Below are 14637 nucleotides of genomic sequence, written 5' to 3' on the forward strand. Positions count from 1 at the left end.
TGTCACCACACTTTTTGTCCAAAATAGACCCCCAGGAGGGCCATGTTTGGCCCATGGGCCCCACTTTAGGCACTGCTGTGTTAAAGGAAGATTTAACTAATAAATTAATCTCCTTAATATTTTAGCAAGTTATTTAAATTATTTTTAAATTAAAGTCTTGTCACATTTTTCTTTCTTTCTTTGCTATTCTTCTAATTTGTAGTTTTTAATACATCCAATTATGGAATTGGGGCAGCAAGCCTTGTGGTAAATGTGATTGATTGTCAAACACAGATTTTTTCATTGTAGTAAATATTTAAAAGCATGTTTTATTGATTTCCAATTTAAAAACATGTTTATCCTGAGGAATGACATCCAAAGTTAACATGTCTGGTCTTGGTAAATGAGCAGCAGCTTTGACTGAACTCTAAAGTGATCCTTTCTGTAAAAGTGACACAGTTAGTTCATGGCCTTGAGTCACAGCTCCCATCTAAAGTGGGGTGAAAGCAAGCCACCCCCCACCCTTCTCTGGGACAGGACCACCCCTTTGGGCTGGGGCTGCAGTGGGTGTGGTGTGTCTACAAATAGCTGTCCTTTGAGGCGCTGTCCACCACTACCCTTATCCCAAGTGCCCACTCGGGTCTCAGCAGCACCTCCAGCGAAATATCCAGACCAAGCCTTCCACACCGGCCACCGCAACCATGAGCAAGTCGTACTCTGCCTCTGCCCAGAGCGCCTCATCTTACCGCCGCACATTTGGCTCCGGCGTGGGCGCCTCTCCCATGTCCTCATCCATGTTCTCGTCTCTGGGAGGAGGCCGCAGCTCCAGCCACTCCTCCAGGGTGTATGAGGTCAAGACCGTCGGCTCCCCGTCCTTCTCTAGCTACAGGTACAACTTTAAACAAATATATGAATAGTGTTGGTCTCAACTTTACATAACCTTTGAAAATAATAACATAATAAAAAATACTCAACGCAAAATTGTTAAAATGTCTTGAATTGAGAATCATAGATTCTTAGAAGAATATAAAAAATATATATCTTGAATACATTCAGAAAAATGTTTCTTCCATTCCATGTGTGAACATCTCATATTGTTAATTTGGTAAAATACACAATAAATAAGCATTCTAAATTACATTTGTAAACAATAGAACTAAAACATTGGGAGCTTTTCTCACTGTAGGGTCATACTTTGGGAGTGGGTTTGCCTCTGTTTTGGTGCAGGTACTTTCCAGTCAGACCATAAACATGTGGTCTTTGTTGGGAATATATAGAATATATAAAAATAGATATTTCTTAAATTTTTAGACTTAGACAAACGTAATGTAATTTTTTTTTTTTTTTTTTTTTTTTTGTGCAGGTTTACACTCACATACTTTTGTTTTTCTAACCTTAATTAATTAAACATCTTAATGTTAAAGCCAACTTACAGGGATTATAGACTTTGTTCTTGGTACTGCTATTTCTGAAGGTTAGCATTATTGTCTATATATGTAATTTTTTGTCAATATTTACAAACTTAAAGAAGATTTGTTTTCAAGCATGGAACTAACTTGATATTGTTTCGGCAGAATGTCCTCTGGTGCCGGCGCTGGCATCGGCTCCTCCAGCGCCCTCAGGACCTATTCTGGGGAGAAGTTGGATTTCAACCTGGCCGACGCCATGAACCAGGACTTCCTCAACACTAGGACCAACGAGAAGGCCGAGCTGCAACACCTCAATGACAGATTCGCCAGCTACATTGAGAAAGTGCGCTTCCTGGAGCAGCAGAACGCCGCCCTGACCGCCGAAGTGGAGAAGCTGAGGGTCAGGGAGGGGCCCGGGCGCGTGGCCGACATGTACGAGGAGGAGATGAGGGAGCTGAGGAGGCAGATTGAAGCATTGGCCAATCAGAGAGCCAGAGTGGAGGTGGACAGGGACAACCTGGCTGATGACCTGCAGAAGCTCAAACTCAGGTGGGTTTAGTGGACAACCTTGACACATTAACCATTATTTAAAATACAACTATTGTAAAACTGCCCACACATATTGAAACATACCTGGAGTTGTATTTAACTTCATTCACACTTGTTTCATTAATCCTGTTTACAAGGTCGTCTTCTCTGCTCCTTATCTGAGCCTCACAAAAACACTCAGTTTCCAATCACACTCATCACACTCATTTTGAGCTTTTCTGATGTTCTCATTCATTGCATCTCTTGTATGTCTGAAAACCTTAGCTTTTTTATTGGGAATTCCCTCTGCTTCCTGTAGATGGCATGCTAACACCACATCACAGTATAGGGAGTGCAACTGTAAGAACATGAAGTCTGTTTTCTGTAGATGGGCAATATTTTAAGTTCTAAAGCATGAGATGCCAAAGCAAAAGTACCAAAGAGCATTTTCTAAAGGCCAATAACAATGCAAATAATACAGAATATGTGTTTAAGATGCTGTTACCGTTAACTATGTAATTTACCTACTTATGATTTAAGTTGAAAAACTACATGGCCAACACTTCAAATCCTTTTTCGTAAATCAGCTTCACAATACCTAAACAAGAGGGATATATTTTGTTGTCTCTGTCTGTATCCACCTAAAGGCCAACTATGAGTCATCAACAGTTGCATAAATATGGAGCTATGGCCCTATTGTTGAGTGGAATCCTTTTATTTGTGGATCTCACCACAACCCTCGGCCCTCAGCGCTATCTGAGAGGACGAGACAGAGCACATTAGTCACACACAGACAAGTGGGAGTGTTACCAAATGTCTATTTGTGTCCAAGTGTCTGCCTTGTGCACTGAGGACTCACATCACAGCTCCAGTCTGATACACTGCTTTTAAATAGGACAAATGGAGACATTCAACTTCAGCTTGTCAAAGCATATCCTGGTATCGACAGTCTCTTTCATATCCGACATGTTGAAATGGTTGTGAAAAGCAGCCAGAGCACCTGCTGCCAGCTCAAAATACTCCACTCAAACAGCTGTGGCACACACGCACGGAATGAGAGCAAATGTTCGCGATGAGCCAGGGAAGCAAATGCAGCTTTGTTGCTAATATAACGCTCACAAATAGGGCTTGGTTGACTAATCAGAATTAGCCATGTTAAAATGAAATCGATAGGTTTTATAGAGGCCACAAGCAAATGTCTTCCCCTTTCTTGATCCCTGACCATCTGTACTATCATCTCATGTGGAAGCCAGGTATTAGAGCAACAGCTGATTACAGACATTCAAGGTCACAGGTAGAATTCAATTATCCTTTTATTCAATTTGCTTCTGTTCAGATTCAGAATATGTTCACTTGTTTTGCACCTCAAAACCTAGAGCAAAACTATTTGTTTAATAATCTACAGTGTCTAAGGTATATATTTTCTCTAGAGGGTAATTTTAGTTGCTTGTGATTAGGGCTGATATGCAATATTGCATGGATATTGCTGCTGTGGCCAATATTTGCCAAAGCAAGGTCCACTCATTTATCTTAAGTTATATTAAAGGTCACCAAATAAATAATAATAAAAAAAAAATATTTGGGATATGAAATCATTTGCATTTGTTGCATGATTGTGTATGCATACAGGCATATTTTATCCCAATTACTTTCCTATTTCTATATTTTACTTATGAGTTTGTTAAAAAAGACAAATCTGATGCAATTGAGCACCCCTAGTCACATTAACATTTCAGTGGAGACAAGCAAGTTACATAGTTATATAGTGGACTTAAAAAAAGGATCGCCACAACAAATGTTCTGACATAAAATTTCTTCTTGGTTGTATATGTTTTTTTAACCGAGAAAGATAACAATCTGCTCAAAAATAATAATGGCTTGTGATCACTGTTAACTTCACAATTCAAAATGTTATCCTTAGTCCATTGAGATGATGCCAGCAGTGGGCACATTAAAAGCAAGGGCAGACATTTGAATGGTGTTAAGGCTTTGGTGCTGTCAGAATGTGACTTTCGGCAGCAGCTGCACCACTCACGCTCAGGTTTAAAGTAAATGGAAAAGTTAAAGGGCAACCAGTCTGCGCACAGAGCTGTCAGAGCTGTGATAACTGAAGAATGGGTCCAGTTTATAATCTTTGAGGGTCACATAGTAAACAGACTCAACTGGAGCTTGGTGCTTTTGTCTCCCGAACAGACAACATACTCAAATTTGTTACACTGAACTCTTCACAAGGATTTAAGTACTGCATTCATGATATTGGTCCAAAATGACCGTAAATGCGCTTTTAACCAAACAACTGTTCTTCCTCATCATTAGTCAGAAAATGTCCGTTTTCACCTACCCCCTATCCCTGCCCACATCCCTGTACTTAGTTGTGATTATTTGAAAAGACTCATGAGTGACCCATGTAGAGTTCTAAACTGTAATGTAGACACTTGTAGACAAACTGTAGACAAAAACATGTAAATGACAATCGCTGCTTGTTATAGTGAAACGTCACTCTGAAGAGTGAAGGCTTATCAGTTCTGCAGTTTTGAACAGGAATTGAATGGACCTGTTACTATTACTAAGCTGTAATAGATAAATATTGCGGTTTACATTGAACAAAATGTGGCATGATGTTATAGTTCAATTCTACGTACCTGGAAAAGCATATGTCCCCTTTAATATGGTTCACTCCACAGTAAATTCGGTGGAGGGCACTAAACACCTAATACACCTTATACAGGGTGGTTCTGTTCTAACATTTTTCCATCCATCCATCCATTTTCTACCGCTTGTTCCCTTTTTTGGGGTTGCGGGTGACTGGAGCCTATCCCAGTGACTTCGGGCCTTAGGCGGGGTACACCCTGGACAGTGGCCAACTTGTCGCTTGTCTAACATTTTTCCTTCATCGAAAACATACCTGAGGTAGCATTTAGCTTCATTCACAGTAGTTGATAAATCCTGGTTGGATAGACAAATTCTGAATCTCCTCAATAACTGACATTTTCTCGATCTGTGATGTGACTCTGAGAATCTTCTCTGTTGTTTTGTAAGTCCATAAATCATCTCCAGACTCATTCTGTGAACTTCTCCTGTCTAATCATGATCAATACAACTGTGTGCTGAGACCAGGAAGTGAGAGGCCAGCTTGAAATGTGCTAAAATCAGGAAATTTGTATTTGTATTTGTCTTAAAATGTGTGTAATTCCATCTGCAGCCTGTAAATGGCTGAAACTTAGTTAAATGCAAGTGGAGATGCAAATTTAAAAAATGTCTTACATATATATGTATTTTTTTTCCTAAAACATGAGATGCCAAACTAAAGGTACTCAACAGCATTTAAAGGCTGATAACAATACAAAAATGCATAGTATTTGTCCGTCTACCCTGAATTTGTTGAAAATATTTCAAATGTAGTCTGGTCACTGATTTTGAAGTTGAGACAGAATGACTCCCATCAGAAGATTAGACTGATCACATTCTAGGCTAGTGAATTAAGAGCTGTAAGGGAGCTAGATAAACCAAAATAGTGTGAGGATCACATGTTAAGAGCTATGAGGCATGACTACCTTTGAAACTTTTTCTAATTATTTCTCCATAAAAAAACATTTATTTCCTCTATTTGCAGACTGCAGGAGGAGATCCATCAGAAAGAAGAAGCTGAGAATAACCTGTCTGCCTTCAGAGCTGTATGTACACACTCTAATAATGTATAAAGATGCAATATATATCACGGGTTTGAAATAAGTGCCAATTTGGATATTTATTATAGTATATTGTAGGGCTATATTAAATGTAAGCTTATATTATATATTAGCTCTAGTCACTTGTGGAATGTCACAAATATATACCAATTTATTTTTGTCATATTTCAGTAAATACTCAAGATCTACTGAATATTAGAAATGGAAAAAAATGCTGTATTTACATATATTATTTGTTTTTGCACAATTTTATATATATTTATTTATTCATATATATATATTTTTGGTCCTTTGCACCCTTGGATTCTCAGGTTTACGTTGAGCTAACCTTTTCCCTCTTGCAGGATGTGGACAGTGCCACTCTGGCCAGACTGGACCTGGAGAGGCGCATTGAGAGTCTGCATGAGGAGATCGCATTCCTCAAGAAGATCCACGAGGAGGTAGGCTCAAACCATGGGACAACTATCACGTTACTGTAACTCTAACAATACTGAAATGGAATAGCAACTGTTCTTTAATTAAAAGTTATTTGGTATTAGACAAATCCCAAGAAAAACTATTTTAACATTGGATATTTTACACATTTTAATTATTTGAACCTAAAGTTGGTCAAATATAAATGTTACAAAGTATTTCAATGTACTTTTATTTTTTCAACCCAAAATTGTAGCATTGACATAACAACCTATTACCTCCAATTTCCTCATTGTTTGTTTCCTACAAAAACAAAAGACAAAGCTATTATTAATTATTAAGGATGTACCTAATACATGGGGATTTTGGCTGCACAATATTGGACAACAGTATGATATGCAACAAGTACTGTGATATCGATATTGTGGCGATATTTGAACCTACTTTTTACGCTATCATTTCAGTTATTTGAAAAAATGCCTGCCTTAACTTAACTGTGTCAAAATAAAAACTGAACAAAAACAAGACAAATGAAGGCTAATTTGGGCCCTAACATGAAAACAAAACATCCATATATTCAACCTTTTTAACATTTTCATTTAAAGCAGTCCATTTCTGTCAGATAAAGGTCCTTGGTGCTGTTACGATATATTTAGTTTGTTAAGAAATCAATTATTGTGATTATCGATACTTTTTGATACATTGGGATGCACGGTGGCAAAGGCGGTTAGCACTCTTGCCTCCCAAGAAGGAGATCATGGGTTCAATTCCCAATGCCGTGGGTTCTCTCCGGGTTCTCCGGCTTCCTCCCACCGTCCAAACACATGCATGTGTTAGGTAAATTGGCAACTCTAAATTGGCCCAATGGACAGGTGTTGAAAATTAGCATATTCTGCTACACTACTACTTCTTCTACATACACTTAAAACATTGCATCTGGTTCATCCAATGTAAATGCTATGTCCTTAAATAAATAAATTCTGCTGTCCTAATGTCCCATACATTTACTTTTTAGTCTATAGTATAGAAAATATAATCTGATAATAATATAGTCCGTATTATTAGCACGTCATATGGTACATTAGCACATAGTTTCACACTTTTTTCCCAACTTTGTCACTTAATAAAATGCGATTCATGTATTTTAAGATGGGTTAAGGGCAGCTAAATGTTTGCTGTAGATCAAAGCATTTAATAAAATGTGGAGTTATTGATGGGGACACATGCCTTTCGCTGGAGGTCGACCCTTGACCTCGGAGCTATGTGTGCTCTGATTGGCTGAAGAGGGCTGTCATCCGCAGGGCGTGTAAGCAGATGCAGAGTATTTTTAACCAGTGAGCACAAGGCCGAGAGACAGCTGCAGACCTGGAGGCATACCAGGCCAGGGACTAGCCACCACCCAAATATCTACTGGGTGCGTGTTAAAATGGTCAGAGATGTAGTTTGAGGGGTTAACACCAGGGGGAGTGGAGAATAAAGAGTCAAATTAATCAAATGTATAAGAGACGCTGAACAACCTACATTTACAACAGATTGGGAAATGTACACTTTACTGAGATTATATTATTGTTCATTTCTGATTATATCTACATTTACTATTGCTCTTGTCACACTTGATTGGTCTCACAAGTATAAACATGCAAACAACTTGTATACAAAAGTTATATTCTTCAAAAAATATGCATTATGTAACTTTTCTGGATGTTGGTAGCCATGGAGAGATGTTAATGCTCCACAGTATGGCATTAAGGCTAAGTTATAGGTCAGATCTGTGCAATGATTAATCAACTATAAATATAATCGTAGTATTTTGATAATTTGTAAAGTCGCTTTATAACAATGTCTCAATATAAATATAGAAATAGTTGTTGATTTGAACTTCTAATATTAGTTGCATCCCTAGATTTGACCCCCCCACACAAAAATCAGGGGCTATACCTGATTTCTTTTCATGTAATAAGCCAAACTCATCCCAGGGAATAATTGAGATGTTAAGAAAGTGTGGAATAAGTTGAAACTGCTGCAAACAGTTTTAAACCAGTTATTCTTCTTTTTCTTTCCCATAATATTTTAAGACGGTAAAAATCAGTCATATTTTAAAATATTTTGGGGAAAGTGATATCATCTCCATAGAGACAAGCTCGTGGCGTATCTTAGTGCACCTTTAGGTTGCACAGATGAACATAACACATGGTGCTTGGATCCCGTTTGCATTTGGAGTGGATTTACAATATTGTGTCATGTTGTGCCCCTGTAGGAGATCCGCGAGCTGCAGGGCCAGATGCAGGAGACTCAGATCCAGGTGCAGATGGACATGTCCAAACCCGACCTGACCGCCGCTCTCAGGGACATCCGAGTGCAGTACGAATCCATCGCCGCCAAGAACATCGCCGAGGCTGAGGACTGGTACAAGTCCAAGGTACAGTCTAACCCCGGGACTAACATACAGTAGGTCTGCAGTATGAGCCTGAGGACTTACGTACATCCTTTACTATTATGTTTATTCATGTTGTTCTGTGCTAGTTCAGGGCTGTCCAATCTTTTCTCACTCTGGACGGTCACAGACTGGTTTGACTGTCACCCCGTCAAGACATTCCGACTTCCATCCAAAAGTCATTTTCAGTCTGAAGGCAGGGTAAAGATGAGCTTCTCTGACCTGACCATTTTCATCAGACTGAAAACAACTTTCAGATGGAAGTTGAAAGATGTTGACCTTTGACCTTTTCTTATACAGCTTTAGATACATAGTAGAAAAAGCTTCAGTTGTAGTCATCTGGACTCAGTTAGAAAAAAATAGACGTTTCGACTCTCATCCAAGAGTCATTGTCAATGACTCTTGGATGAGAGTCGAAACGTCTATTTTTTCTAACTGAGTCCAGATGACTACAACTGAAGCTTTTTCTACTATGGAACACGCCTGGACGAATGAGGGATTACACCGACCGCTTTAGATACAGTTTAGACAAAAGTGGAGTCAGTCAACTTTAATTTGACTATTGCCCACACGGTCTAACCTGCTACATAAGTAATCCCACAATATTTACCTTTATTGTCCTTCCACCATTCCAAGTACCGTGGGCTGAAGCTGGGCCTTACTTGTAAATGTACACACAGCCCTTATACAAACCTGTGATTCTAAATGTCTGCTGTCGCTGCAGGTGACTGACCTGAACCAGGCTGTGAACAAGAACAACGACTCCCTGCGCCAGTCCAAGCAGGAGAACATGGAGTACAGGCACCAGATCCAGTCCTACACCTGCGAGATCGACTCTCTCAAGGGCACCGTGAGTAAACACAAGACGTCACGCTAAAGACAAAATTCACAGAGCCCCCCAGACATGTTGTTTTCCTCTTGTGCAGAACGAGTCCCTGCTGCGTCAGATGAGGGAGATGGAGGAGCGCATGGGTCGTGAGGCGGGCAGCTACCAGGACACCATCAGCCGCCTGGAGGAGGACATCACTAAGATGAAGGTACGGGTTGATTGAAATGGGATACTGTACTCGAGTTTTTTTTTTTGTAGAGCCCAAAATGACAAGAGCAGTTTTCTCGCAGGGTTGAACGAAATTGTTTCTAACTTTCTAAAATGAACTAAGAAACAGTCAAAAGTCAATAAGACACAAGCAGATTAACCGACGTTCACAAGAAATAAGCAAATAGACACCGTCTCAGAGCGTCCCTGTCCTTAGACCCTCCTTCTGTGAAAAAACACCTGGAGGAGAACCACGGAACTACATGGAATATTTGAATTAGTTCATGGTTTATATTCCTGTCTTCTCTCAAATGTTAATGCTCCTGAACATGTGTACTCAATCCTACTTTCTATGCATTCTGATTGCACTCATAATTACATTTATTTTTAATATCGTGCAGCACTAACTCAAAGTCTGAATATTTGACTCCCATTTGGATGTACCATTTCAAACAATTTGTAGAAGACATTTGGTTTCGTAGCATCTTCTATTTTCACAATCCCCATGTATTTACTTGTTGTACTGAATTTTAAAACTCTACATGTGTCACTTGGAGTCTTAATGTTTCAAATAATCACAACTAAGTACAGGGATGTGGGCAGGGATAGGTGAAAACATGAATTTTCTGAGCTCGAGCCTTAGTTGCAGAACAATACAGGATTAACTCAAACATGCAGGAATCAAAATACAACTCAGTAAACTAATAATGAGGAAACACTGTTAGAATAACGTTAAAAGCTCATTCCAGTTGAGTTTGTATAATATGTCGCTAAGATATGTTATTTATTGTCTAGTATGTGTAACTATAGACGGAAGTGATTTTGTTATACTGTAGCTATGGTGGAAGCAACTCTTTTATACTCTTATATAACGTTATAAATGGAGTCATGAAAAGTGGCTTCAGTCCAAGGTTAGTCCAAGAAAAATGAATCACAAGTGGGCAGGAGAAAGCGAGGGTAATATGATCAGGATCAAAAGTAGCTCCAGGCAGATATTGTATTTCGCTTCTTCATTTAGCGTCTGTCTTTTCACGGCTTTCAGCTTCCTGTTATAGGTGACTTTATGAGGACTTTTCACCATTCAAAAGATCAAATTATTTGCTTGAAACTGAACATTGGTGTGGCAACGGTGCTATTTTGTACTTTCTGTAACCCATGGATACTTTAAGCCACTGTTGCACTTTATTGAAAGAGAATGTACACGTACCTGCTCTTGTTCCAGGACGACATGGCCCGTCACCTGAGGGAGTACCAGGACCTGCTGAACGTGAAGATGGCTCTGGACATTGAGATCGCCACCTACAGGAAGCTGCTGGAAGGGGAGGAGACCAGGTACACGCAAAACACAACTGTGAGCGCTTCTAGGGATCTGCAAGAGAAGAGCGCTCGCGGATGAGGCCAAGAAATATTGAGAAGAGGAATAAAAATATGTGTAAAGTACTTTAAAGCACTCTGTATTCCGGGAAATAATTTAAAAGTCCGTAACAGTCAACGCATCTTTGTCAGGGCAGTTTTTCACTTTCTTTTTGCTTAGAAACTCTTAACTTAAGTACAGATGAGTTAAGTACAGATACAGTACAGTACTTTTATTTCTGTACTTTATTACTTTCAACCCAATGAATCATGTGTCTACGCTGCAATGATACAATAAAAATATATTATTTTATATTTCATAAACAAATAATGATAATGATAATGTTTGTGGTGAGTAAAAACTAAAATAAACCTGTAAATTTCAAAGCTTGCGTCTTTATCACCTGAAAACATTTGTTAGATACATTAATGTATTGTGTCGTTTGTTATAGGATCACAACCACAATGCCCATGCAGTCTGCCTACTCTCTCAACTTCAGAGGTAAGACACAAAGCTTTTACACGTAACACACACAAGCACACAATGAACACCACTCTATTTAGATGTTTATTAATACTAGTGCTTGTCTAAATTTCTAAATATAACTCCTGATTGTATGTGGCAGCTGTCAAGTCCTGCAGTGAAATGTTTTCACCACAGGGCAGAGCTGTGGTGCTGCTTCAGGTGCATTTGTTCAGACAGGGGCAATTATAGGCTGATATATAGATGTTGTTTTCATGTGCATCCACATAAACCAGAGAAATCCACTCTCCAGCTGATTATGCAAGAGGGAGCAGTTTAATGTAGTTGCACTGTTTATATATATCTATATAATTCATAATGCTTGTGTACTGTGTATGTACTGCTTTGTGTGCGACATATTTAGTTTATGGGCAAGTTAATCCCGTCTTATTTCTCTACATAGAATGTGTTATATCCTGATTATCTCTTGATTAATATGACTAGATTGTTGAATAGGTAAATATTACCAAACTAATCTAATGTAAAGTGACTTCCTGACTTGTAATGTGTTTGTGTTCACAGAGACCAGCCCTGAGTCCGGGAAGCAGCAGCGCGCCTCTGAGGTCCACTCCAAGAAGACTGTGCTCATCAAGACCATCGAGACCCGCGACGGAGAGGTGTGTGGACTAAACCTGGACCAGAACAGAACAGGACCAAACCAAGTCTATACATCAGGACCAAACCAAAGTCTATACATCAGGACCAAACCAAGTCTATACATCAGGACTAAACCAAAGTCTATACATCTGGACCAAACCAAAGTCTATACATCTGAACTAAACCAAAGTCTATACATCTGGACTAAACCAAGTCTATACATCAGGACTATACCAAAGTCTATACATCTGGACTAAACCAAAGTCTATACATCTGGACTAAACCAAAGTCTATACATCTGGACTAAACCAAGTCTATACATCAGGACTATACCAAAGTCTATACATCTGGACTAAACCAAAGTCTATACATCTGGACTATACCAAAGTCTATACATCTGGACTAAACCAAAGCCTATACATCTGAACTAAACCAAAGGCTATACATCTGGATTAAACCAAAGGCTATACATAAGAACTAAACCAAAGTCTATACATCAGGAAAAAACAAAAACAAAACCTCGACCAGAACAAGAACCAGACAAGGATTAAACCAGGACCAGACTAGAACCAGACCAGAACCAAACCAGGACTAGGGCTGTACCAGAAAAAGAACTAGACCAGAACCAGACCAGAACCAAACCGGGCCCAGACCAGGATCAGACTGAACCCAGACCAGGACCAGACCTTCAATGCAGACTGTGTAGACAGCGTTTCACATCATGTCCATATGTTGTGTCCATCAGATGAAGTTCTCTGTGAGCCAGGGTTCTAATGCCCACGCTGTAAGTCCATTATCACTGAAGGACTAAAGGCACAACATGAAACCAGTGGAAAAAGAACTAATGTAGTGGATCTGCAGGGCCGTTTCTACCAACAAGTGTATGCTCTGGGCCTCACCAACCACTAGGAGGCCCCACGGCTAAATATGCAGCTCCATATGAGGAATGTCACATTTATTTGGTTGATTAAATATTTGAGTAACAAAAATATCACAAAATCTTTAGCTACAGATTGTGAATGCATTTTTGCTTTTATATTTCCAATCTGAAATGATTAAAAAACTGCAGAATGTCTTTGTTTATATAGGTATTATTTTGTGTTTCAGAGATTTTAAATAAAACATTTTTATGAATTACATATGGACTCAATCAAGCTTTCAAACGATTAAATACATTTTTGGGAATTTTAATGGGGAAAATAAGTTTCTCGTTCACTGTTGTACTCCATAGAAATATTGAATTTGTATTAAAAATGTTGCCCTTGTTGTCCCCAAACGGCCCTCACAAATCTAGAAACGGCCCTGTGTATCATCAAACTAACTCACTCGTTTCAGTATTCACCAGTGGACTAGTTATGACAATGCTCTTAATACTTCACTGAATTAATTTGTATCTTATCATGTGCACTATTTCTGGTGGGAGAATATTAGGCACATTATGGCGTTAATTGTATTATTATTATTATTATTATTATTATTATTATCATTATTGCATTCTAAATGTTACTTATCCTTTGGTTTGGTTCACATGAAACCACAGTCTTTTCTGACAGCTCACTTGACGACACACTTGCATATTGTACTTTGAAACACAAAAGCCAGTCCACCCTTCCAATTTTCTAATTTTCCAATTGTCCAACTTCCATATCCACTGTTTACTCTCCATAAATTAACGCTATGTTTTTTGTTGTTGTTTTTTCAGGTGGTGAGCGAGTCCACACAGCACCAGCAGGACATCGCGTAAACAAACCAAGATGCCCACCTACGTCAAAGAGCTGCAGTACGTCCACGAAAAAGCAAATAAAAATGCATATTCCGCCCACGTTCATTTAAATCCTACTACCGCACGAAAGCGAGAGAACAGAGGCCTGAATAATCCCCCCTACATAAAGATTATATAGTTTAGGCTGGAGTCCAAGTCATTTCAGCTCATGCGAATAAGAAATGTATAAGAATGCATCCAAGTATGTACAAGCTAAGAATCAGGCACAGTAATGAGGTTTTAACACAGGGCATTCCAAAAAATTCATCAAACTTGTCTATTTTTATCGTTAGGCAATAATATGGAAAAATAAAAAAGGTTGTGTTTATTATTTATGTCAGGTGCAATAAAAGCAATGCAGAAAATGTGTGCTGTTGTTAAGTGGCTGTAAACAGAATGTTGTGGGTCTTGAGTTGAAGATTGGCACTGTCCGCTGAAGGAAACTTGCTAGCATATCGTCTGTATGTAACGTAAAGTCTGTGCTGTGCCGCATCACTGTGCCATAATCCAAATAAAAAACATTTGATAGTATGTTTAAATGTGTCTGTGTAGTCATTGATAAAGATAATATTCAGCCATTCACCCACGCCATGGCTGAATGGTTTACTACTTTTGCAGCCACATCTGCCGTGGGCTTGACTGACAGAGGCCATCTATCTGTACCATTGGCCCCCCAACCACCATTCACTCACTGAAGCCGAGGGTCCACTGCACAATTTTGGTCTTCTGCGACGAAAGATGACTGATCTTGGGACAAATGACTAAAAACGAGCTGCGATTTATATAAAGCCTGATATTGTCTAATCTTTGTCGCAATCAACGACAATTTACTGTTTACCAGCATTGAACAAAAACATGTGACCATGGTGAACACAAACATGTGACCTGAAAGTAAACACAAACATGTGACCAT

The 14637-nt window shown here is 39.0% G+C and overlaps 1 protein-coding gene across 2 annotated transcripts; it reads left to right on the top strand.

The window, feature by feature from the left end:
• The first annotated feature begins 574 nt into the window (after positions 1-574).
• desma (desmin a) lies at positions 575-14255 on the top strand. 2 transcript variants are annotated; one of them, XM_072444253.1, is made up of 12 exons: positions 575-868; positions 1554-1937; positions 5530-5590; positions 5950-6045; positions 8277-8438; positions 9178-9303; positions 9380-9490; positions 10712-10821; positions 11295-11344; positions 11888-11982; positions 12708-12746; positions 13665-14255. In XM_072444253.1, the coding sequence occupies exons 1-12, from the start codon at positions 681-683 to the stop codon at positions 13704-13706; spliced, it is 1464 nt and encodes a 487-aa protein (XP_072300354.1). In that variant the 5' UTR covers positions 575-680; the 3' UTR covers positions 13707-14255. The 2 variants fall into 2 exon arrangements, with proteins under 2 accessions (XP_072300354.1, XP_072300355.1); XM_072444254.1 differs by lacking the exon at positions 12708-12746.
• Positions 14256-14637: the final 382 nt, after the last annotated feature.

The sequence above is a fragment of the Eucyclogobius newberryi genome, unplaced genomic scaffold, assembly GCF_026437365.1.
Source record: "Eucyclogobius newberryi isolate DKJ021-1_F unplaced genomic scaffold, fEucNew1.0.hap1 SCAF_14, whole genome shotgun sequence".
Classification (NCBI taxonomy): domain Eukaryota; kingdom Metazoa; phylum Chordata; class Actinopteri; order Gobiiformes; family Gobiidae; genus Eucyclogobius; species Eucyclogobius newberryi.

Bases quoted from the DNA above. Each gene is read 5' to 3' on its own strand.
- desma (XM_072444253.1), top strand. From the start codon at position 681: ATGAGCAAGTCGTACTCTGCCTCTGCCCAGAGCGCCTCATCTTACCGC. The intron at 6,046-8,276 runs GTAGGCTCAAAC...GTGCCCCTGTAG, and splicing joins TCAAGAAGATCCACGAGGAG to GAGATCCGCGAGCTGCAGGG. The intron at 11,983-12,707 runs GTGTGTGGACTA...TGTGTCCATCAG, and splicing joins TCGAGACCCGCGACGGAGAG to ATGAAGTTCTCTGTGAGCCA.